Raw genomic sequence first — 26742 nt, 5'->3', positions numbered from 1 at the left:
TCTGGCAAACAACTGAGGTAATTCCTCCACCTATGTGGGATTTTGTCTTTAAAACTTGTTTGAATTTCTATGACCTAAGATAACATTTCAGTCTGTGTTAACTCTTTCTTAGCCATTTTGTACCCTAATTTCTCTTTAGAGTCAACCAAAATATTCTCTGGAAAAAACTTTTAAGGAAGCTAAGGGTCACATGGAGGGCCATTTAATTCCCCAAGGCAGCACCTGATCACTTCTTGGAATCAGCCTTAGGAAGAGTGTGTGCTAGCAACTTCTACAGCACATACAGTGGCAATTCAGCTGCAGACACAGGGAGGGCAGCTACATTCCACACAATACAGGAGGAACCAGATATTGGAACTGAGCATCAGGAGCAAAGATCAGGGCAAAGTAAGACCTTAGCAGGCCTTTGAACAAAGCTACCAAATTTCATCTGCTACCATGATTCTGGGATAGTGAATGGTTGAAAAGCTAACTAGTTTGGATTTGTACTGTGGAACTACCACAGAGAATGGCACATTAGATCATCTTACAATTGAGGCTCATTGGTGATTAGGCCCAACTGCCCAGAGGTTACAATTAATTTTTAGCACCACTGTAAGTTATGAAGACAGCTAAGGATTAGCTGACATTTTAAGGAAGGCTCTACATAACTAATGAACCTAAGGATCGCCACAAGTCCAGAGTTCACATTAGGAGCAAGCCATTAAGCAGCACAGCCCCATGACCTCAGCATCAGTTCCTGCCCTGCCTGCCTTCAACCATGAACAGTGATAGGAAAGAGTGAGTGAAACAGACTCTTTCCTTCCCAAACTGCTTTTGTTCATGCTTCACCACAGCAACAGAAACCCTAAGGCAGGTGTTCAACTTATGATGGACTTATAGTCCAATAAACCCACTATAAGTTAAAACTATTCGAGTAAGGAGAAAATTTATTTAATACCCTGATAAACACATCATAAAATTTGAAAAACCACATTGAACCATTCAAAATCCAGATGCACAGATGGCTCGGTGGGTAAAAGTGCTTGTTCACAAGCCAGACCATTGAAGGACTCCCAAAGAAAGGGAAAACTGACTTCTGAAAATTGTCCTCTGGACCTCTACACATGTCCTGCAATAACTACAGGCCCATACTCACACACCACATACATACCATAATAATTTTCTTAAGTTTCTGTATTACCACTAAACATAATTCTGGTGCTCACTGACTCCCCATGAGGTTATGTTCCAATAAGCCCATCATAAAGACAAAAAGTTAGAATCCATTTGTTCGACCACAGAAACATAATCACTGGTGAATTTCTCCTGTCCAGAGTAAAGACTTCCAGAAGCACATATCAGTGCAACAATACAAGAAAATAACAGGTATATGTATTTAAGAAGGTGTCAAAACCATCATGGTAATTGATAATTTGACCAACTGTGAAGAGTTGGAAAAACTTAAAAGAAATAATTTAAAGGTGGCTATTTGTGAAGTGAATCATATTTTATATACAGAAAATAAGTAATTATATAGAAAATAATTGTAATAGAAACCAAAAAACGCTATAGGTAACAAAGAATAACTATCACTTTAAACGTACAGACTCTACATCAAGGAAAATATAATCCCTTTATGTAATATAATATGAAGGATCAAAAATAAAAATTCAACAAAGGAAAAGCACAACACTGTGTGACATATGAGCCATCAACAACAGCTTCTGAGGAAAGGGTGCCTTAGCTTAGGAATAAGTTTTCCCGCTCAGACTTCACATAGACAGAACCCGATGTTAACTATTTAGAACACTGAAAAACCATCAAAGGCTCAAAAATTCCTGTGAACGACTTGGAAAGTAAGGTGAATGGTAGGTGATTCTAGTTAATTTCACTCTTAGAGTAAATACCCACCTTTCCCTCTACTGGGTCTGCTTGGTAGGCAGCTGTTTGCAGAGCACACATTTGTGGAGCAGTTGTTTGAAGATTATGGGAGCAAAGGTGGGCAGTAAACCTGTCTTCTGAATCCCAGAAATGGCTGACTGCTGCTTCTGATCACAGAAGTAGATTCAAATGGGCAGCTACTGATGATACACGTACCCAGATAAACCCTCCCAGCCCCACCCCAGCTGTAGTGACTTCCAGAGAATTCACTCCTTTTTATTTTGTCTCCTCCACCTCAGTTTGGGAATTAGACTACAACATCCAAAAGCCACTGCATGCACAAGGGCAAGCATGTACAAGCCAGTGTATCTGACCTGATAAAACACAACCTCAGAAACACCTTGGTTATACTTATCTTTGACACAGAGACAGACTACAGCAATCAAAACAAACAACAACATCAACAACAAAACAAAAACAAAGCAACAACAAAGAGAAACACAGAACACCGACACCAGGGAATGGAACATTCTGATTTCATGATCACATTATTAAATGGAAACAGCTGGGGTTTGGATTTTTTTTTAAACAACACATGGCATACAAAAATGATTCGTTCAAAGCAACAAGGAAGCAAAACCTAACTATCTCTAAGTCAGACCTGACAGTAATCTAGTAAATCAAGACTTTGAAGAAATAGAAAACCTAAAAAAAGAAACAAAACAGAAGATCTAAAGCATAACTGCATAGCTAACTAAATTTAAAAATCTACTAGCAAGAATAAACCCAAATTTGAGTGGGCAGGAGAAAGAGAAACACTAAGCCTCAAAGCAGAACAACTGAAAGGCCTGAGTCTGAGGAGTGGAGCAGAAAGGATGAATGTGAGAGTGTGCATGTGAGGTCTGGGACACTGTGAAGGAGTCCACAAAGACTGCAGAAGTGGGAGGGAGAGAACAGCCAAAACAATCACTAGCAATCCCCAGACTCAAGTCAAGACTCCAATATCAGCACCCAAGGGGCTGACTAGACTCTAGGGAGTGTGCACTCAACACTTACACCAAAACATGTGTCAATCAAACTGTAGGCCAAAGAGACAACTCTGAAAGCATGAAGATGTGATTCATGGCCTACAAGTGACTGTCAGTAAGATTATCATATTTCTCATCGGAAACTTTGGAGGACAGAAGGTAGTAGGCTGGAATATTTAAAGTGCTAAAAAGAAAAAGTGTCAACCACGAATCCTACATCTGACCATTTTTTTCCTTTAAAAGCGAAAGGGAACTTAAGACATTCTTGTGTGAACACCCCCGATGCAGTTCACTACTACAGTCCTGCTCTGCAAGAAATGCAGAGCATTGCAGAAGTACAGTGGACAATAGAAGTAAGTGAAAATTAAACACACAGGTGGACAGAACACCTTATACTATTATAGCTATTTTTTTTTAGCTCTACACTTGGTTTCCACATAATTTAAGAGACAGGCATTAGGATGGTTTTGACACACAATGTATAAAGATGTAACTGTGTGGTAACAACAAGGGAACTGGTGGAGTTATAGCAGAAAGGCATTTTGTATGCTACGGAGATTAAATGGGTATAACTCAAGCTAGAGTACTGTACTTAAGGATATCAAGTATAATTCTGATAACCAAAGAAAACAGCTAAACAACATACTCAAGGGAAATGAGATAGTAACACAGGAAAAGAGTGCTAGGAAACTAGGACAGGGGTCCCTCCTGGTAACTACTTTAAATTAAAATAGATTAAACTCTAACCAAGAGGCAGAGAGAGGCAGAATGAATAAACATGATCCAACTCTATTGTAACCTTAAGACTAACTTGAGACCCCAGTTGGAAAGTAACAGAATAGAAACGAGACAATGCCTGCACACAGTAACTGAGAAGAGCAACATAAAACAATTATGTCTCTAATAATTGATCCCTAAAACATAAAGCAAAAAATAAGAATAAATGTTTTATGTTCACAGACTGTAAGACTTCACACTGTTAAAATAGTATAGTGTTCATCTCCAGTCAATATCTTTAACAAAATAATCTATAGATTCAATAAAATTTTTAGTAAAATCCCAACAATGTTTTCTAAATTGATATGGAATCTACAAAGGTCCTAAATAGTCAAAATAGTATTGAATTTAGCAACCAAAACACAAAAAACATAAAACTTTTTGCATCAAAATACTTTATCAACTGTTTAAAAAATAAAAACAAGCCACAGAATGAACAAAACACAAATCATGTAAGTAATTTGGGATAAACGGGGGTGGGGTGAGGTGGGGTGGGGAGGGGATGTTATATGAAAAAGTTCTAAAAAAAAAAAATCAACTAAAATAAAATTAAATCCAACTCAAAATGAACATGTGATTATTCAACTATTCAAGTTCTCCAGAAGATACACAACAGTTAGTAAGCAAGTAAAACGATTCCTCATATGTTCATCATTGGTTAAATGCCAGTTCATAACTCATAATGATAGCTACTACCAACAATCAGAAGGTAACAGGTGCTGGCAAGAACATAAAGAAATTGGAATCTGTGTACACGTCAGTAGAAATGTAAAACAGTTCTACTGCTGTAGACAGTTTAGTACAGCAGGTCCTCAAAAATTAGAACTAATAATCACTGGATGTGGGGGTGTTCAATTTTAATCCCAGTGCCTGGGAGAAGCAGGCACACCTCAGCTAGCTCAAGGTCAGTCTGGTCTACATATTGAGTTCCAGACCACAGTTATACAGTGAGACTATCCTGAAAAGGGGCCGGGGGTAATTATCACATGACCACTAATTCTACTCGGAGGTACATACTCTAAGGACTTGAAAACAAAGTCCCCAAGTGGTACCCCACTGGTATTCACAGCAGTATTAACATGGAGTAGGAGTGCATCTATTGACAGTAAATGAATTAGTAAATATGCAAAGGATTTATTGACCAATCTTTAAAAAAAAAGTGAAGAGAATTCCAATCTGTTACAACAGATAAAAGGAGGGCATTTTGTTAAGTGAAACAAGCCAATAAAAAGAAGACACTGTATGGCTTCCCTTGCTTTAAGTAAAACTCAGTAACAGGGTAGTTCTGGTTGACAGAGGTGGCAGGGAGGTAGAATGGGACTTGTTTAAATGGGACTGAGTTTCAGTTTCACAGGATGCAGGCTCTAGAGGAGGACAACGATGATAGGGACACATAATATAAATGCAATCACCACTGAACTGAACTGCATGGTTAGGATTAGCATTTTAGGTGTGTTTTATCTCACACGCACACAAATCAGATGACTGTTTTCTACAGATCAATCTGTGTGTATAATGTGATTCCAGCCCAAACATAGAGTTTTAAAAGTTAAATAAATATGTAAAAAGAGTTTTGCGTGCGTGCCTGTGTGTGTGTGTGTGTGTGTGTGTGTGTGTGTGTGAGTGTTGTGGTAAAAATAAAAATAAAAAAGTGGTGGAACGGGTTCCCGCACGTACCCTGGTGGTCACTAGTCCTGGCTCCAATGGGCCATTGGAACGAGTGCTAATTTATCTCAGATTAGTATCTCTCCTGGCAGCTCTCTGCTATCCTTGAACTCTCTGGTTTCAGTCACCCAGTAAAATCAAGACTCAACAAACTGTAACCCAACAGATTTATATATTAAATTGTCAATCCACAACACATCCATACAGTAAACTTACAACCAATTGATAACAATATAATTTGCCCATCTAGACAACACAAAATCCTATACCCATCCATCCCTTAAGAATAGTCCTAACAACCTGTAATATGTGCAGAGAGGAATCTGAACATCCATGTTCTCTCCTCCTCCTTGCTCCAGCTTCCTCTGCCTCTCTAAAACTTTTCTCCCACCCATCCTTCCTTCTCATCCAATGACAGACCTCGTTCTATTCTGTACCTGCCTTCACCTGTAAGATAATGACATCATCCTACACATATGTAAGTATTGGACCACATCACTACGTACACCAGGCTGTCCTGGAACCCAGAATGTAGACCAACCTGGCCTGGAAAAAGAATGAGTTCAAATTTTTTATTGGATCAATCACTATGTACCCCAGGCTGTCCTGGGCTGGAACTGGCTCATAAGTGCTGTAATTAAGGACCTATGCCACCATGACTGACCAGAGAATGGGTAATTCTTGAATGGTGAATGGGTGGGGAGAAAATATGATGTATGTTGCATATTAAAATATTTGCATCGAGGCATGGTGGCACACACAAATAATCTTAGCACTTGGGAGGTGAAGATAAAGGGGTGTAAGACCTGAAGGCCAGCCTAGGGTCAGCCTGGGCTACCTTATCTCAAATACACGTACACATACTTTGTCTTTTTCATAACCAAACTAAAAAACAAAACAAACAAATCAGAGGTGAACTGAAATGATTTAACAATTTAATGTTGAGACTGACAGGCCAATCACTGTGTATTTAAAAGCATGTCAATTAATGACAGAGATTAGCTGAGCAACTCTATGATTGCTACAAACTACGCTGTTTCAAATGCCATCAGTGAGACTTATCTTGCACTTCTTGCATGGATGACTGATCATTATGTGTCTAAAGCAACCTCAGTTTTCAGTGGAGTGTCAGATAAGGGACTACAGACATAACATTCCACAATCATCTTATCTCTGAGGTCTCCAAACACCAGGCCGGATGCTGAACCTTTTGACACCAGTCTCTGTACTTTTAAAACTATTAAATACTGCAACAGTAGAATTTTGCTCAACGCCACCCTTCCCCAAAACCTTACAGTAGTGCTTTCTTCCTCCCTGAGATCTGCTGTTTCCCCAGCTGTACAGTCTTCTTCACTGCAGCACAGGAATTACCCTACTCTTGTCAACCCCCAGACAGACACTGAGGCAGTTTTTCATCAGATTGAAATGGTTTGTGGGGAAGAATTGCATGTGGAAATGTTAAGACACAATCCACACAGCACATGACATCAGGAAGAGATGGCTTACTCAAGGCATAGTAGGAAAATAATTAATCCTTTGGAAAACGCAAGAGCAACAAGCTGGATCCTATGCTAATAATTAACAACTACAACTTCTACAATTTCAATATTTTAAAAACAGGCTAGGAGAAGACATCGTTTTGCATATTTTTATGGTGAACTGAGAGGTTCCTAAAACTCAGAAGCTGTGTCTACACAAAAACAGTTTCTTCCGTGGGCAAGTTCTGGAGGCAAAGCAGGTGCAAAGGAGTGTTTCTTTGTAACATGCTTTAAAATGTGTATGGGTAAAGACAAATGATTAACACCATACAAGAAACGAACACAAAAGACTCAGAGGAAAACAAACACTGTAGTCAAGGCTATTCAATTTCACCAACAATTAGGAGAGGCAAATCAAATGAAGAGGGTCTGTTTCTAAGCTAGCATCCTGGTAGAATGTCTGGTTTGTTAACACAATATTAACTGACACCATACAATCTTTCTTACAACATACTTTTACTGTCTTTTCAAAGAGTATTTGGCAATTATCTTAGAAGCTTAACAATAAACCCTGAATAATCATTTGATAATCAGAAATTTAACTTATGGGTAAATTCCTAGCCACCTTCCAAGATGTTCAGGACAGTTCAGCTGTTAGTTCTAGGCTGTTACAATAACCCACATGTGTGCTGAAGAAAACATTTGCACCTGTGGCTAACCTTTTTAATTGCTAATAGGTTGTTCCTAGAAGTAGACCGTGAAAACGAACCAAACCAAAGAGAAATGAAAGGGGGACAAACCCTCAAAGGACAGAGGGAGGAAAATACTCAAAAGAGCATTAGAATTCATTACTTGCTCTTACCTAAGCTCTCCCTCACCATTATATGGAACCTGCCCCCCTCCTACCACCCTTCAGAGTGGCAAGCAGCATGGTGGGTCGCACCTGTAACCCCAGCACTCACTCGGGAAGGCAGAGATACAAGGTCCAAGGCTGTCCAGCCCACAGGAGTCTGGTCTTAGAAAAATCAAACAGCACAAAATGATGCGTGTCACTCCTAGTCCCTCGATGCCACCCTGCAGCAGTGCTGAAATGTAAAGGGCTCTACTCCTCTCCCTTTCATCACTACCACCTTGTTCTCCCCAACTCTGCCTCACTCGCTTTAACTGTATAAAGGACTTACTTTTAAAACAAAGTAAGTCAACATAGCACAATCTCATTGTACTTTTAAAAAGAATATATATATGCACACATGTAAATTTCTCTATATGTAAAACAAAAAAGTTTTTACTTTTTCTTACAAAAATCGAAGGTATTTATCTAGAGAGAAAAATAAAAACATATGAATCCCCCTTCCCATTTCATCTCTTGACCCTTAGAACTCCTTATGATTCAAAATCACATGGACTCAAATACACCGTGACCACAGGCAACTCAAGCGCAACAGGCCCCAAAGTGAGTCAATGCCTTCCTTAAATACCTTACCTTAAATACAGGTAATTATCTAAGTTACCAGCAGTGCTCCTCTGTCACTAAGATTCATCCCATTATTGAAACCAGTAATTAGGAAAAGAAACTAGCGTGTATGCTGGGGTTGTTGTGGCTCAAACCCAGGGCCTTATACATGCTAAGCACATGTGCTACCAGAGAAGCCCCACAGACATTCCTAATGTTATACCTACTCTCACCCACTCCCATGTACCAACTTCTAATCCATCCTCTTCCCAGTCTACTCTGTCAGCTGTACGCTAGGGGATACTGAACTTGTCTCCCTCCAGATGTACTACTCCTCAATCCATTTCTACTTTACCAGAATGATCTCTAGCATGAAAAAGTAGCCATGCCACTCCATGATCCTCACAGAATTCTATAGCCTACACTTGTGAACGGAAGCATCCTTAATTAACAAGACATATAAGGCCTCTCCTGAATGACTCCTTAGTCCAACCTCACTGTTCACTAACCCATTCAATAATCCTATCAATAGATTCTTAAACGTCCCAGTTGAGCCAGCTCCATATTTCTCCTGTTATCTGACTAAAATGCCCTCCTCTCTCCACTCCCTGTTCTCACCTCTGCAAGTGCTTTTAAGTCATATTTTCTTAATCTTGGTACAAGTAGCAGTGTGAGCTAGCTAGTGGCACTTTTGTGGGGGCTGTCCTATCACTCTTAAGACATTTAGAAGCTTGTATTTAGTAGACAACAGTAGCATTTCTTCTAGTGGTGGCAACCAACATTCTATTCGGACAAGGATCAAAGTCCTCTTAGAGGAATAAATCAGCTCTTTAGTCAAGAACCACTCCTCCAGGAAGGGGCAAGGGGCTTAGTGAGGACCTGAGTTCAATCACCCAGATCCCATGTAAAAACAGCAAGGTTAGTAGGGAAACAGTGCCACAAGGGCTCCCACCTCCTAGGGGCCTGCCAACCAGCTAACTAACCTCCAGGTTCAGTGAGAGACCAGACTGTCTCAAACCACATGGAAAGCAACTGAGGAAGACACCTGATGTTGACTCACAATGGCAAAGGCACACCCCTTTTCTAACCTGTTGTAACATATTTTCTCATATATATCACTTCTGAAAGATTATATCAAGACTATATTATCATCTTTAAGGAACACTGACAAGGGGGGTACTAAGGGGAAAGCTGACGGTTTTTGCACTCACTGTTTGTCTTGTGTACTTAGCTTGTGTAGTTAGCTTGTGTCCACTGCCTCCACCCTGGTCTGAGCTGTTTTACAATTACTGAGACAGCCTTCCGGCCAACACGTCTCTTCCTCCCACCCTTCTTTCTTCTATTTTTGCTAGTATGCCAGAGTCATCCTATCAACTGAAACCAGACCTTGTCACCCATTTTCTCAAAAGCCTCTACCACCTGCCTAATCTCATGTTAAAAAGCCAAAACCTTAAGATGACCTTTGTTCTATACTGCCTAATACTGTTTCCTCGACTGTGTTTTAACTTTGGACTCTGCTTTCTTCCTTCCACTCACCAGGGTTTTGCTGGTCTTTGCTGCAAACACTCTGCTCTCAGACATTCCTATATTTCATTCCACGACTCTTTCAACTCTTTCCTTACAGGGCTCTCCCCTGGACATCCTACAAACTCTAGCTGACATTAGCATCCTAGCTGTTTTTCACTTATTTACCACCTAAAAGCAAAGCATCTGATCAGATAGCCTATCTAATACGATCTGTCACGTCACAAGCTTCCAAATCAAGAGAACTTTGAAAAATTCCATTTCTAACAACCAGGGACAACGCCTTGTGATAACCTGGGCAGAGGCTGGAGTGATATAAAAGAAAGCAAAGGACAACCTTAGAGACAGAAGCCTAGAGTAACAGTAGATTCTAGAACCTCTGCAACACAGCTTTGCCAACACCTCAAATGGTCCTTTGTTGGTAGCCTCAGAAAACTAACACAGCAAACAAGAATGCAAGCGACGACGACACAGAGCTCTATGATTTCAACCCCATAGTTAAAATGTGCTTTAGCATACAGCTTTCTCTGCAAAATAATCAGGTTTCCAAATTCAGAATCTCTCAATATTGCCTCCTCAGGCCCTTACTCACTTCACATTGCAGGTGCAAGATAATTTGTTTGAAGTTTCTTCTTGGGGTGTCTCCCACCTTCTTTCTAATGGGGCTCCCTGGTTCATAGAGAGCTGCTTCCTGTTTCACACCTAACAGATCTATCAGTAGTGGCTGAGTATCCTACCCTCCCCAACGACAGTAGGGGAGTGGCATTTCAATTAGGTGCAAAAACGCAAGTATATTTTGTCATTTGTTTCTTATTGTATTGAAAGATAAAACGCTAACTTCACGTCTTATGGAGCAAGTCTTGTCTTTATAAAGAATAAAGTATAATGACAAACTGTACATGGATCTGATTACTTTGCATGTTAATTTAAAATTTTAACTTTTAAGAAGGCCTTAGTCCCACCAGATTTAGTATTTAAAAATGGGTATCTTTCTTTTAGCCTTGCTGTAATTTTTAACTAGCTGTTTTACTCAAATCTCACAAAGTTTTTAAAATACTTGTACTGAAAAGCCAAAACTTTTGAATAGGTAAACAGGAGCATTAAGGTAACAATTTCTATTTACATTTGACTCATAAATACATTTTCACAAAAATTCCAACCACTACTTTCACCAAAGACTTGACTTTATATTATCATGGATAATATAATTTTCATTTCAGCGAAATCACCATGTAAGCAGTATAAAGCCAACATATGCACACGCTTTTGAATACTATTAGCCAAACATTTAACTCATGATGTGTACTTTTAAACCGCTTAGAAAATTCTAAAATTGTCTTAATATTAAAGTTATTCACAATTATAGGCTGATTTGTTTTTTTAAGAGCCCAAGGCGGGAGGGGTGTTTAAGTGGGAAGTAACCACAAAGCATTTGTAAAATGCTGAGTCCTGAGTAAAAAGATACAGGAAAACATAAATTTCAAGCAAATCTGAGACACGGAATAGATAGTTCTCCACTAATGCTGAATTTTAAGTGAGTCATACTTGCCGGCCTAAATGACTGTTTTACTTAACATATGGTGAAAAGAGTTCGGTAACTTGAAACTTTATATTCATTTAAACTGTACAAAAAATATATACTAAGGCTGGCAGAAATGCTACATACAATGCTTACAGTACACAATATCGTGTGCATAAGGCTTATATGACATTTATCTGATAAGGGGCTGGAAAACTGTAGTTTTAAATACCTTCTAAAAACTCAAATTTCCACTTCCAAACTTACACCAGAATCAAATAACTTGTAATGTACACAGCATTTTTTCTTGGCAACCAGGCAGAGTATCTGTGGTCTACGCTCAACCTCCAGTAAATTACCATATTTCTGTCCCTTACCCATTGCCTTATTACTCAGTCTGATGCACTGAAGTTCTAACTTTGTAACTTTTAAATTCAGAATACGCTTTCAGTCTGTATGTACTAAAAGGCAATACCGTGAATGCAAAAACCTAGATTGGAAAAAAATTTTTTTTCTTCTAGAATGTGAGGGATCTTAAAACATTCTAAGCCCCCTCGCCGCTTGTAAGAAGTGTGTAGATGGAGCTCAAAAGAATTGATTCCCGAACCTCACTCTTAAATTAGTTAATTTAGGAGAATATCTAAAGCCAAAGCAGTTTGTTTAACTAGCCAACATCTAGGAAGCCCATCACACTTTGTTACCAAAGCGGAGAGAAAAAAAAAATTTTTTTTTCCAATCCTGCGCGTAGCAAACCCCCAACACACCTGGTCAGTTCACTCAAGTCAATGAAGGGCAGGGAAAGTTTCAACCATAATCAACCGGCTCCAGACAAAGCTGACGGTCCAGCGGCGGCCACAGGCACTAGGGACTGGAGCGTCCGGAAGGTGCCCGCACCTGAGTGCAGGCAGCTGGCGGCCGCTGGGCGCGCGGAGGCCGGGGCGGGGCGGCGGGCAGGACCGCTAGGCGCTGGCCCGCCTCGGGCGCCTCCGGTCGGACACGCCGGGCTGAGGAGAGCGCGAGGGCTGCCGCTCGCCCGCCGCCCGAGACACCTGTTTGGCCGCGCCGGGCGGCGTTTCCGTAGCCTCAGTCGCCCCGCCACCGGCAGCCGAGCCCCGGGACCCGAAGCCCTCGGGCGCCTCCGCCCGCCGTACCTGACATCAGCCGCGGCTCTCTCTCGCCCCTCCCAGAGGCGGGGAGGAGAACGACCCCCAACCCTCGACCTTCGCTGCCCTGGCCCGCCGCAGCACCGGCAGGGGCTGCTAGCCAGGGCCGCCCGCGGCCGCCCAGATCATCCCCCGGCGGCGGCGGCCGAGGCGGGCCCGGCGCGCGTTCCCGCCGCTCGCTCCCGCAGCTCGCTCCGCCCCTCCCCGCCGCGCGGCCTGGCCACGGCCCGCCTACAGCGCAGCCGCCACCCACGGGTCTCGGAGAGCTGACGTCGCGGCTGCTGCAGCGGCCCCGGGGAAGGGCGGGATCTAGGTGGAGTGGGCGGGGACAGGGCGACGTGCGGATGCAGGGATTGGCCGCCGGGAGTTCGCCCCGCCCTCCTGCGAAGGGGGCTGGGAAGTCCTGGCTTCCCCGAGGTGAGTGTTTAGGTTCAGCCCCCTTCTGGTGAGATTGAGTGTTCTCTTTAATTCTCTCTGGGATGCAGAAAGCGAAATTAGCAGGGACTACAAGTAGAACCGCCTTATAAATTGTCTGTGGAACAAACCCTAACGTCACGCTGACCTCTAACCCAATTTTAGCCCCTTCATCTTTTTTTGCCGTTTGTCCTCTGACTGCATCTCTCTATCCTTAATAACAAGAAATTTGGCATAGTGAAGAGTGCTGTGTAACCAGATGTGTGCCTCAGAAGAACAGAAAACTCAGAGAATGGTAACTGAAAGACTCTTGGAGGAATTCATGTATAGCACTTCACTTCTGGGCAAGTACTTAAGAGCTTTGCAAACCCGTCTGCCTTGCTTTGGCAAATGTCCTGTGTACCAGAAAGTTATCTTTGTGGCCATGGAAGTTGTTTGCCACCTGTTGAGGCAGCAAAGAGTGGAAGTAAGATCTAGGGACTACAGACCTTAACCATCATCTACAAGGCCAGGCCCTGAGATGGAAAAACTGTGCCCTGCTTCATAAATGTTCAAACTAGGCAGGTCTGAGCATACCACAGCATAGCTATTCAAAGTAAGAGTTTTGAAATAAGAAACTTAAGCTTTATCTGAATCTACTTTATGCCTCTAATATTACAGATACTAAGTTATAAAGAGCAGGTATATTTTGGTTATGATTCTAGACAAGGAGCTGGGTGTGATGATATCTTCGTTTATCAAGTCCTGAACCAGCTGGAAATCGTGGCAGGAAACAGCTTATTGGAGACCTAGCCAAACTCGATTTTATAGCAGTCACTGAATAGCCCATTTATTCATTAATCCATTAGTCACAAGAACGAATTGAGCCTTTCGGTAAGGGGAGAGTCCTAATCAACAGGTTTACTTAGCCTCGCCCCCTAATACATGATAATAGAGACCAAAGAGTCTTGGGAAAGAAACGCCACATTCCAACCATAGTAGGCTAGGATCACCTGATGACCCACCCATTGGTTGTGTAATTTTAGGAAGCTACAGAACGGCGTGTCTGATAGGAATAATAAACGCTGGCTGTTGCTGTTACTTGGCCTTCAGTTTACTTAGTTTCAGCTTTAGTGCCATTTGCTAGGACATAGACAGCACCAATATATCCAAGAAAAAATTTTCCCCAAAGGAAGTTTGAAACTTGAAACAAAGTTAGTGATTTTAGTTCAAAGGTCTCCTTTTCAGATGAGAAAATTGAGGAAAGAATGAGAAATGGATAGGACCCGGCCAGAAAAGAAGGCAGGTAGCTAAGTGTCCTTTCTCTGGTCCATGGCCCTCCTACTTTTCTCCCAGACATCCTTACCTCCATTCTTTTTTCCTCAGCTCTTGCTCAGCCTTAACACTCCGCAAAAATCATTTTGCCATGCATAAACGTAAAAAAGAACCACCCGGAAGTCCAAGTATTCTAAATATAGAACCAACCTCAGGAGTCCTGAATTCTATTAAGAGTTATAATGGCTAAAGAATAACATTATTTTATCAAAGGTAAGAAACACCCCCAAGAATAAACTCTAAGTTTATAGTCACATTTAGCAAGATTACAGGCACAAAGGAATGAGAATAGAAACAATATTGATCAAATGACCACTCCCTTCCTTAGTTTTTTTAAAGAGCCACCATTTTATGAAAATAATATATGCATACACAAACAGATTCAAAACATGTAAACCAATTCAAACAAAAAAGCAGATAAGTTGTGCAGATATAAGATGAAATTATCTCATAATCTAAATATTCTGTCTTATTTTTTTAGACTTTTCTCTAAAACTAAAACAAAAAATATCCCACAAGAGCACATACCAGTTCACATATATATTTGACACATTATTTTTTTATGAAAGGATCCATCCTAAGTCCCTACTGGTATAAACAATTCTTTGATGAACTTACCTTTGTACAACCGTGCAGTTATCTCCTTGGAAGTAGAAATGATACTCATGTCAGTAACTTTCATTCCTGTTAAGTAGAAAGGATGATTACTTGTGAAAATATACTTCTTATTTGGGGCTCAAAGCTGACTGAATTGTGCTATTTAAAACAGATAAATCCTAGCCAGTATTGTCTGTCTGATATTTAATGTCTCAAAAAAGTGTATCAATGCACATCAAAGCTCCTTGGAATAAGAAGACAGCTACTATTAGTTGTCTGAATAATATCCTTTTTACCTTTCTAGCACAGTCTCGGTAATTTGAAGGGTGCCGATGTATCCAGCTAAATTTGTTTACTTCCTTAGACTCTTGGTCGTTATGTCCTTCCATGTGTTCCTAGGTGAGCATAAGAAAAGTTTTATGGAAGAAGTGTCCTTTAAGCACTCTGACTTACATGTATCCATTTTCTCAAACAGGGAGGTTGTGATGGTAACTTTGATGTTCGGCTTGATTAGATCAAGGAACACCTAAGATTCTTTCTCTTGGCCTTATCCCCTCCCCTCTTCACCTCCCTTTTCAGAACTTGGAGAAGAGTCTCCTTTTCGCCTGTGCTACCTGAGAATTTCCTGGAGCCACCCCTTGCCATAGAAGAGGATCTGGAGCTGTAGAGAAAAATATCACGATTGAAGACCTCAGTGGCTGAAGGCAAGAGGAAGACAGCCCAGGAAATGGTTCAGGCAGCTGGAACAGATAAGACAGCGTGTGACATTTGTACCGCACAAGGAGGACCACACACTAGGAAATTGTCTGCGGTACTTAATCATGAAGAACCCAGAAGTGGAATTTCGCAGTTACTCTGTGGTCCATCCTTCAGAGAGCAAAATTCATTTGTGAATTCAGAGGTAGATGCACTTCCAATTGTTGAGCCATTTCAAAAGGGCCTGATTGAGCTCTTGAATATCTGCCAGCATGTGCTTGTCAAGTTTGAGGTTGGCATAAAGGACTTGAAAGATCAAAAGGCAAGTGAAAACCAAACCCACGTTCTGGTCACACCTGTAGGGTACAAGCAGGACCACCCTCATGATGGTGCAGAACCCACACCTAGAATTTGTGATTGCAGCGTGTTCTGTCCTACAGGAAAATATGGTTCTAGCTGTTGACCCATCACAGCTGTTGGAATCTCTGAAAATATATTCACCTAATAAATTCTCTGTTTTGTTTTCTTTTGTTTTTGTTTTTTTAAAGGAACACCTACGTGATTACTGGAGCATACTCCTGGGTGCATCTTTGAAGTTATTTCCTTAAGCAATGTGATACTGAGGGTGTGATTCCTTCATAGATTCATAATATTGTGGCATTGTGGTGGTGATGGAAAATAGGGAGTAGCACCTTTTAAGGAAGTGGGATGCTGGGGGGTGTCTTTGAGGGGTATAAGTCTCCTTGACCCCTTCCTATGTGCTGTACTTTTCATAGTCCAATAAACAAAGAAGACTCTCTAATGTACAGTCCTGACGTTAAAGTACATGAGGCCAGGCGACCATGAACCAAACTCTCTAAAGTCATAAGCCAAGGTAATACTTCGTCCTTTAGGTCACTTCTGTCCTGTATTATGTCACAGCAGCAACAAAGTGTTTAAGACAATGCAAAGACAGAGCAGCCATCTTTCCAGTTCAATAGTGAAAGTTACTGGCACTATTATTGCTGTTGGAAGTGGAAGGTACATGGGTCATTTTTGCTTTGGAGAGCCACCTTTCCATGTCTGGCCTGCCTCCTTGTGGACTGTTGTTACACAAGGAAAAGCAAACTACTCTTATAAAAGGTTTCATTAATTGAGTTTGCGTCATAAACATTGAATGGAGTTTTTACTTGATAGAATAAGATAGGTGATCGCTCGTCCATCACTATAAAGAGAATTTTTGCATAGAGATAGGAGATGGAAATAAGAGACTTACAATGTAGATAAACAACAGTACAACATTCCCTAAAGATTTACTTTTATTTTACCCCAGTGTTAAACATATTAACCTGGCCAGGTATGATGATGGCACACACACTTAATCCCAGCACTCAAGAGGCAAAGGCAGGTGGATCTCTGTGACTTCAAATCCAGCCTGACCTACATAGAGAGCTCCAAGCCAGCCAGGGCTTCATAGTAAAACATTCTCTCTAAAAATAAATAAGTAAACAAAAGTAGATCAATAAATAGATTAACAAATGATTTTGTAATGCTGAAGTTCACAGTTTAAGTTAACTTATATCCACTCATCAGGAAATTGTAAAATACATCCTCAAATTCTATAATGCATCTTCCACAGTTAACTCCCTTCCCCTTACAGTAGACTGTACTTAATGACTTGTATCGTGAACAGAATGAGGTTGCAGTAATGTGGTGTGACTACTTGGAGGAGTTTAAACAACGAGGGCCAGCTTTCATCCTGTTCTTTTTCTTGAAGCACTTGCTGGGGAAAGAGCCTGTCATAGAATCATTACAAGACTTCTGAGGCAACTTACTGAGAGGCCACCTCAGTAAGTAATTAAGTTCTTAAGGATAACAGTTAACAATCACACAAATCATCTTAAAAGCAGATCCACCAGCCCTAGTAAGCCTTCAAATGACCAGACACATGTCACTTAATGTTCCTAGCCAACATCTGTACTATGAGTCACCCAACTAAACTGCTCCCAAGTTTCTACCCCACAATAACTGGGATAATCCATGTTTAAATAATTGTTTTACACCAGTAAGCTGGGATGACTTGTTATGCAACAATATGTACATAAGAGCTGGGTATAATAGGATCTCCTACAATCCCAGCATATAAGTAACTGTTTAATCCTTTGTTGTTTGAAGGGCTAAACCAATGAATGATGTAGAGTATATCTACCATACTGTAGTGTAGTCTGCACAATACGGGCACCGTCTTTGATCCCTAACACCTATGTTCTATAATGTTTTTAAAATAAACTCATAGAAATCAATTGAGAACCTCTGTGAAATCTGGTAGTCACAGTTCTTGAAAATGCCATGGCAAGTGTAATGTACAATCATCGAACCTTACATGCTATTGTCTGAGTAATCTAATCCTTCTTAATCTCATTTTTCCTTCTCTTTAGTTAGGGACAATAATCGGAGTCTGCATATGCTACACATACAGACAAGCAGACAAACACATAAATAAAAAACAAAATAGTAAAATAAATTCTTTTTACAAATTTAGATTGATCAAGTTTACTTTTTAAAAAATAAATGATCATTAAATATTATGTGTGTGAATGACATGGAGACTTTCCCTGAAGAGGAAGCATCTTACTTACTGATTCATATATATTTGTACAATTATTCATAACAAGCAGGTTGGATTTAATTGGGTGGTAGGATGATAGTTTATTATGTGGCAGACTTCATTTTATTAGCCTGTTGAAAATTTATTGTGCTTTAAAAAGAATACCTAATTATGACTGGCTGCTTTTCCTTTTGAAAAGTTAATTTGTAACAAGGTCCTGTGTCTGCCCTTCTTTGCTGTACAGTGGTGTGTAAATATTCCTAGTTATAAACAAACGTTTAGCCAGTCTGAAGAGTTTATTCTGGAACAAAACTGTACCCAATAAAAGAAGAGGCATGCGTTGATGTAGTCGACTGTCCTCAGTGCTGTGATGTTGTGACAATATACCAGGGATCTGAAAACAATACCCCCCACACACCAATATTTCAAATTTCCCCAGGAATCCCATGCTGGGATCAAGAAAAGCTAAAGCCCTGTGCCAGGGGAAGAATCCCCCCTCCAGAAGAGATTTCATGCTGTTCTGAGAACATCTCACCAATCAATACATGCAGGTGTCCCACCTTCTGTTCCATGCTTCTGCGAAATCATAACTGCTATAGGGAAAAGTGGAGAGACTCTTAAATTTTTTCCTCTGGTTTTGGACCAAATTATAAATAAGTCTGTGTTCCTACTCAAAGTTTTACTCCCTATTTTCTTTTGAGAAACGAAATGTTAAGGTGTTGGGTTTTCAGCCCCAGGTGCCTGGTATCAGCAGGAGTAAGCTAAATCCTTCAGATACAAGTTCTTTTGCAGTGGATTAATTCTGAAGTCTCCCTGCCTTTGTCCTATAGGTGACTCCCCTTATCAACAGGAAATAGGTTTCAAGACCTTCAGTGCTCAGCAGAAATAGCACACAGTACCAAACCCTGTGTATACTATGTTTCTCCCACAAATAAACAGCCACGACAAATTTTAATTTATAAAGTAGGCATAGGAAGAGATTAATAATAACTAATAAAATGGAATAATTATAATAGCATACTATTAAAAGTTGGTCTTCATCCCACAATCTTATAGTACCTTAGAAAACTCAGCATGCAAGTCTCTCTTCTTACTAAGAACTTTCACCTTTCATTTAAAGGAAACATATCTGGCTTTTCTTTGCTGCATTCACAGAGTTAGAATCATTATCCTGGAATTTCTGAGGCTACTATTGAATGCAAAGAGGGTCCCTTCAAGATGAGCAGTGTGTATGGTGGTGACCTGACAGACATCATAGCTATCAAGTGTATAGTGGGCAACTGGTTTGCACACTGTCTGCTAGACAAAGATGGACGAGGACAGCAGGAGATTTCATCACACTAATTAGGTTGATGCACAAAAAAAAACATTTTAATAACTTATTTCTGGGAATTTGCACTAGTAATTTGGGGCCATATTTGAGAAGAGGTAAGGAGGGCCCCGCCACCACTATGAAATGGAGTAAAGGAAGGCTGTTCTATACTTGTTTCTTGCCTTCTGCCTTTTAGCCATCTGCTTAACAGCAAACCTGTCTAAACTACTGCCTCACTAACACTGGATTGTTTGTGGCTGTGGGTGATCTCTGCCTAGGAAGGAGCATTTTAAGAAAGAGAGAACTTCAGTACACCTTTGCAATATCAAAAACAGAAATAAAAGATGAAACTAGGGGCTGGAAAGATGGCTCAGCAGTTAAGAGCACTGACTGATCTTCCAGAGGTCTTGAGTTCAATTCCTAGCAACCACATGGTGGCTCACAACCATGTGTAATGAGATCCGATGCCTTCTTCTGGTGGGTCTGAAGAGAGGGACAGTGTACTCACATACATAAAATAAATATAATTAAAACTAAAAAGATGAAACTGAGGAAACCAAGGGGCAGTGACAGAATCCTTCCAACAGGTCATCCCTTCCCCTCTAGAAAATTCTAAATGATATTTATTCCTAACAGCCATACCTTCAGGAAATCTACCAAGACATTGAGCAGGGGAGGCTAGTGTACTTTCTAACTTGACTGACACAGGAAGTGTTAATGTGGGGAACAGGGCAGTGGACAGGATAGACTAAGAACATCTAGAAAATACTCTCAACCCCAAGGGAAGTGACTGAGCATGACTCACACACTAGGTTGACAGCAAAGTCTGTCACGTGTGCACCAGAAACTGGTGTTGTCTCTGTGTCTGCTGCTCCTCAGGGCAGGCTCCCTGACATTATGCTGTACTGTCTAGCTTCCTGATATAAGAACCACAGTGATCCTCAGCTGTTTTCATTGGTAGCTCACCAAAAGCAGAATACATTTGTGGTAAAGGGAACAGGTGTCACTTTGGTTTCAAATCCTGTTTTGAAAGCAAAACAGTAATGTGCATACTGACTGGTTCTGTCGTCGACACAGTCTCACAAATTTCAGTGCATAGCATGGGGACTGTTTTTTCTTTTCAGTATGGGTTTTTAGATATAAAGAAGGATAGCTTTTATCACATTTATTCAATTACATCGATTTCATTTTTGCTTGTATTAGTGTGGTAGCACCCACGTACCATATCATGTGGTAGGAGTCAGAGGACAACTTGCAAGAGTCATTTCTCTTCTTTCACTGTGAATCAGACTTGGCCGGGAGCCCCTTCATCCACAGAGCCATTCAGCCAGCCCTGTAGTAGGCATCTTTAGGGGATTCTGTATCTCCATTGAGAAGTACCCCATTCCTCAGCTCTTCTTCTCTATGTTTGCCTACAAGTTGGTTCCCATAGTCATATCTGCAGAGAAGACTTTCTTCCTATTTGCACTGCCCTAGTAGGCATATATTTTAAAATTTGTTTGTTCTTGTTAAACCAATTTGAATGGATTTTTTCCCCCATTCTTCCACATATATTTTGGCAGAAACAGGAAATCACCCTGTCAGCAGGGGGACTGAGAGAGTTTGGAGCCAGTCTGGATTTTGTATGAATATAATCTAGAATATACAATAAATGTAAATGAGTTAAACAACAACAACAACAAAAAACTGAACAGATTTTTATTAAAATGAAAATATATGTAACGATATATCTAGCACTTTATTTAGGAGGGATGTGAGTAGTTCTTTGTAACGTCTGTGAGACAAGAAGTGGAAAGCACTGGTTTAAGGAACAATACAAGGCTTAGGAAGAGCCCGGAAGCTTAAGGGCAATCAAGCAGCACAAGAAGAAGCTCCAGGTCCTTGTCCTCCTGTAGAAACATCAGAAAACTAGGAACTGTTAAGGCAGCTCAGGGGAAGCCCTAGCAAACAGTCCAGCCTTCACAGCAACCAGCTAGGCCTGGACACAAGAGAAAGGCAGTCGAAAGCCCTAAGGACGTTTCCTGGTGATTTTGCTGCCCTCCCTTATTGCTGTCCTCCACAGGCTGAGCCATTAGCAGTGAGTCAGATACAAAGAGGCAACAGTCTTAAAACTGTGGCAACTCTGCTTCTCCTGATGACGTGCCAGAAGGGACAAAACAGACTTCCTTCTCAAGTGAATGAGTCTGTGTGGTCATCAGGAGACAGGACCTACTAACATAAGTAAACCACAAGGGGCAGGCCTCTGAAGGTTATGCCCACTCTGGTTTTTCCTATTTTTTTTCCTGTGTTTTATGATCTACCATAATGTGAGTACTCCCTACTACATACTCCCATCCCCACAGACGGATTCTGCCGCCCTGCTCTAGCTATCACAATGGACTGAAATTTCTCTGCCACCATGAGTCCAAATAAACCTTTCCTTTCTTACTTAGGTTGTTCCTGCTGGGCACTTGGTCGGAGTAATGATATCAATGAGTAGTACAAATACTATTCAACACTAAAAAGAAAGAAGCTGCTGAAATACGAAAAGATATAATGGAATCTTAACATGCATATTTTTAAGTTAAAAAAGTGATGTCAAAAGACTACATGCTATTCGATTTCAACTAGATGACTTTATAAAAAAAGAAGAACTATCCAAAGTGACCAAAGTTTGCTGGGACTTTGAAAGGAAGGTGGCATGAATAGGAAGCATGTAGGAGATTTGGAGCAGAGCAGAGTATATTTATGATATTTTATATAGTATGATATATATGATATATTTATATGTACATATATAATATATTTATGATATTATAATGCGAGTATGCATCATTATACATTTCTCCAAACTCATGGAATGAACAACAGCAAAGATTCCACCTAATATAATCCAATGAACTTATAACAGAACCTATAAAAGAGACGACAAATACAAGGGGCCCTTATGGGATATTAAGGGAAAATCCTCGACAAAGCATTGGTAAACTGGATCCAAGAGTTAAAACAGGAACAGCCTGAGCAATCAGTGGGCAAAGAACTAGAGTAGACCATTCTCCAAAAAAGAAAGACGTCCAATAAGCACAGGGAAGAGATGCAGTGTCCTTAGTCATTGATTTAATATAAATCAAAGACGAAAAGGAGGTACTATTTCACACTGGAGAGATATAAGGTAAAAATATACAAAGTAGCAAGTTTAACAAGGATGTGGAGCAGCTGGAATACTTATATGTCACTAGTAGGAGCATACAGTGGTCCAGACACTGTGTAAAATGAATAAGCGCTAACACAGGACCCAGCAAACATGTCAACTACTTTTGTGTCATCTGTGACGTTACCTGACATAACACCTTAATGGAGTCCAAAGTTATTTTGGCTCTTGGTTTCAGAGGTTTCAGTTTGTCATAGGTGTGGGGGGGGCAGTGGGGACTGGTGGAGAACTCACCCATGGTGGATCAGGCACAAAGATGAAGAGTGGAGTGGGAGTCAGTACAACTTTCAAGGGCTGTCCCCAGTGACTTACATCTTCCTGCTGGACCCCACTTAGGATATACTCCCACTGTATCCTAAAAGTGCACTGCTAGCTGGACACTAAAACATTCAGAACACAGCACCATACAATCCACTAATTCTTTAAGGTGAGCGTTAAAAAGTGAAAGCATTAAATGAAATTATATTAATTAATTCCTAAAAAGTGAAAGCAGAGACAAGATGAGCTATCTGTCTATGAACGTTCACAGTGACAGGATTCATAAAAGCCCAAAGGCAGAAATGACCTAAGCACCCAGCCAATGATAGCTAAATAAACAAAATGTGATGTGTTGGACATTTGGTCGCCATGATGAAATAGTGACCTGACACAAAAAGCTCGAGGGGTGAATAATTCCTTCTGGATCATGGTGGCAGAGATTCCATTTCGCACGAGGCTGGATCTGTTTTCCTGGGTCTGAGGTGAGGCAGTACACCATGACAGGAAAGCAAGGTAGAACAGGACTGCTTACTTCTAGAGCCAGGAATTCAGGAACAAAATATAGCCCTCAAGACCACTGCCCCATCACCTTGAAAGCACGGAGCCACGGAGAAGATGGTAGTGACTGTCGAGTGTTCAGCCCTGTCACCCTTGCAAAGCCTAGGGAACAGGGAACTCTGCAGAAGGAAGTTCAGAAGAATGTTAGAGCCAGAGCTCAGGAAGGAGTGCTGCAAAACGCTGTCTTCTAGACATGATGTAGCTGTTGTACCCACAAAACTCTGCATTCGTAATTACCTGTACAAGATCTGCTCAAGACTGCAACCATCATCACTCCACGTAACCTAGATGGGCCAGGAGCTCACAAGACCCCAATCCTTTCTGAGGAGCTACAGGCAGTAAATACTTTCTAGGAGAGGGGAGTCATCTTCTTTAGTGGTACAACCACTAGTAAGTTGTCCTCACTCAATCCCCCACTCATGTTTTTGTAGGCAATATCCGGTAAAGGAAGCAACAGTCCCACACAACCACACACAAACATTAAAACAGAAGAGGTTGTCGAGAAGAAGAGGGTTGTTTGGACTATAAGGGAGATATGAGATGATATATATATATATATATATATATGTATATGTATATGTATATATATATTTGTGTAAATATGTATATATGTAAATGTGTATATACATGTGTGTGAAATTGTGGGAGAATTTTTTATTAAAAAGAATATTTTCTAATAATCTGTTTCTTTAGCTGGTCCTCACCTTCTAACAGGTTCTCAGTCTTCCTAACATTGTGACCCTTTATGTAATCCTCATGTCGTGGTGACCCACGTAAAATTATTTTTATTGTTCCTTTGTAACTGTAATTTTGCTACTGTTATAAATTGTAATGTAGACATCTGTGTTTCCTGATGGTCGTAGGTGACCCCTGAGAAAAGGTTATGTCCCCAAGGGGGACACAACCCACAGATTGAGAACCACAGTTCTAAAGGGTTTGGTTCCTTCGAAAATAGCACCACCAGCTGGACACCATGCCCTAGACACATGTGCCTGTAAAGAAAAATACTACCCAGATGCTTATGTTCCAAACACACTTCTTGTTTGGATCATGTCAGTGATTTTCCTTGAAGGAGGACTGCAAGCCTGCATAATTCCATGAAATGGCATCTTGACTGAATAGAGTAGGATGTTAATAATTCATCAGTCTTAACTGCCCTCTTTTGGGAATGAGCAATTGAGACTCTAGTAGTTCATATAATCTTATTTTTAAAATTTTGTCTATAATTTAAGATTAAATGTATGTGTAGCATGCAGCAAGATATATTTTTGTTGCTGTTTTGATGTTGAGACATCTGGCTACATAGCTGGTATTACAGGTATGTGTCACAATGCCAGGCTGCAATACAGCATTCTTTTTAAAATTATATATACATATATTCATTATTTTATTTATTTACATTTAAAATGTTACCCCGTTCCAGGTTTTCCCCTCCACAAACCTCCTATCCCCTCCCAAACTCCTTCTCCAATCCCCATCCCCCTGCTTCTAAGAGGGAGACCCTTCCCCCAACTCCTGCATCACTGCCCTAGCATTCCCCTATGCCAGACAATGCCATCCTCTGCTACATATGTAGCTGGAACCTTGGGCCCTCTATGTGTACTCTTTGGTTGGTAGTTTAGTCCCTGGGAGCTCTTGGGGGTCTGGTTGTTTGATATTGTTGTTCTTCCTACCGGGTTAGTCTTTCCCCTAACTCCTCCATTGGAGTCCTGGTTTTCAGTATGATGGTTGGCTTCAAGCATCAGCAACTGTATTGGCTCTGGTAGAACCTCTAATGGGACAGCCATACCAGGCTCCTGTCAGCAAGCGCTTTTTTTAGCATTAGCAATAGTGACTGGGTTTGGAGTCTGCAGATAGGATGGATCGGTAGGTGGGGCAGCTCTGAATGACATTCTTAACAATTGATTAACCCACTAATCAACTGTCACACATACGAAGGGCAGTTATTCTCAACATGCCATTCTTCTCCATGTCAAACTATAGGCTGGGCTATGGCAAAACTTTTTAGAAATAAGAGCTGTTGCTTTTTCAAGGAACTGTGTCGGTTGTACCTGGCATGTCATCTCATGGGTATACCCGCACCTTTCGGAAAATCCATTCCAATGACTAATCAACACAGATCGTTGTAAAAACCAGTTCCCAACTCCCAGACTATGGTACATTTCGATTTTAAAATATTTTGAAGTCAGCAAGATGTGTCATCAGATAAGGGTGTTTAGGAACAGGTCTGCCAACCAGAGTTCAGTTTCTGGGATCTACAGTGAAAGAAGAGAACCACCTGCCAAAAATTGTCCTCTATCCTCTACACATGTGCATTCACACATATATCACAAACATACACACATACATACCTACACACATGCTAACATACACACATACATGTCAACATGCATACATGCTAACATGCATACATACATGCTAATATACATGCATACATATATGCTAATATACATACATACACACATACATACACACATGCTAACATGCATACATACATGCTAATATACATGCATACATACATGCTAATATACATACATACATGCTAACATACAAAGTAGTAAATAAAATCTAATAAATATATTTTGATACATGGTCAGTTAAACCCATGGATATAGAACCTACAGCTATTGAAGGTTTACTACATACAAATATAGCACATACATGCGTGTATGCATTAAATATGTATATAACAGGAGGTATCTCTAGGAGGTATGTAGGAATCTTTGCACTCAAACATGGAAACTGACGTGCAGACAGATTGAGAGCCCTGCTCAGCCCACCTGCAATTAAGCACTAAAGCAGCAAAGTTAAGGAGCTGGAGACAAGTCTCAGTAATAGAGATCCCTCACTGCTCTTCTAGAAGACCTGACTTTGGTTCCTAGCACCCACATCATGCTTATATATCTTCTATAGATTGTAAATATAGTTCCAGGGAATCTGACCCTCTTTGGCCTCCATAGACATATGCCTCCATGTGACCGATGTTGGCTCAGGCAAGCCAAAACACACACACACACACACACACACACACACACACACACACATGTATGCATGGAAGCACGCACAGACACACATCTCTGTACCCACAATTTTTATAATTACAAAAAAAAAAATTCAGCTCAGAGCTATGTCTAATGCACCTGGGAGGGTGATTTCTTATTTGCCTTCATGCAACACAAATTGTAGCATACAGTCATGGAGGGCTGGGATGCAGACTTAATTAAACTAATCAGAGTCAAGTACAGGGCTCTGCAATAAGTCACTGGAGGTTAGAGATGGCTCCTCTAGCCTCACGCTAGCCTCCCATTTAAATTTTAAATTTTCTGACTTTAGAGAAAAGATGTCA

At 40.7% G+C, this 26742-nt stretch overlaps 1 protein-coding gene across 2 annotated transcripts in view; it reads right to left on the bottom strand.

The window, feature by feature from the left end:
• C1galt1 (core 1 synthase, glycoprotein-N-acetylgalactosamine 3-beta-galactosyltransferase, 1) overlaps positions 1-12614 on the bottom strand; it is a 35119-nt gene extending 22505 nt beyond the window's left edge. The window contains exon 1 of one of the 2 annotated variants that reach the window (NM_001398710.1): positions 12459-12614. In NM_001398710.1, coding sequence (NP_001385639.1) covers positions 12459-12465 — 7 coding nt within the window. In that variant the 5' untranslated portion in view covers positions 12466-12614. Of the gene's footprint in view, positions 1-12071; positions 12226-12458 lie in introns of those variants that run through there. The other variant, NM_022950.3, reaches the window with a different exon arrangement.
• Positions 12615-26742: the final 14128 nt, after the last annotated feature.

The sequence above is a fragment of the Rattus norvegicus genome, chromosome 4 (genome assembly GCF_021556685.1).
Source record: "Rattus norvegicus strain SHRSP/BbbUtx chromosome 4, alternate assembly SHRSP_T2T, whole genome shotgun sequence".
In the NCBI taxonomy this organism is placed as follows: domain Eukaryota; kingdom Metazoa; phylum Chordata; class Mammalia; order Rodentia; family Muridae; genus Rattus; species Rattus norvegicus.
The sequence above is the reverse complement of the archived record's forward strand: the minus strand, read 5'-3'. Positions and strand labels throughout refer to the sequence as shown.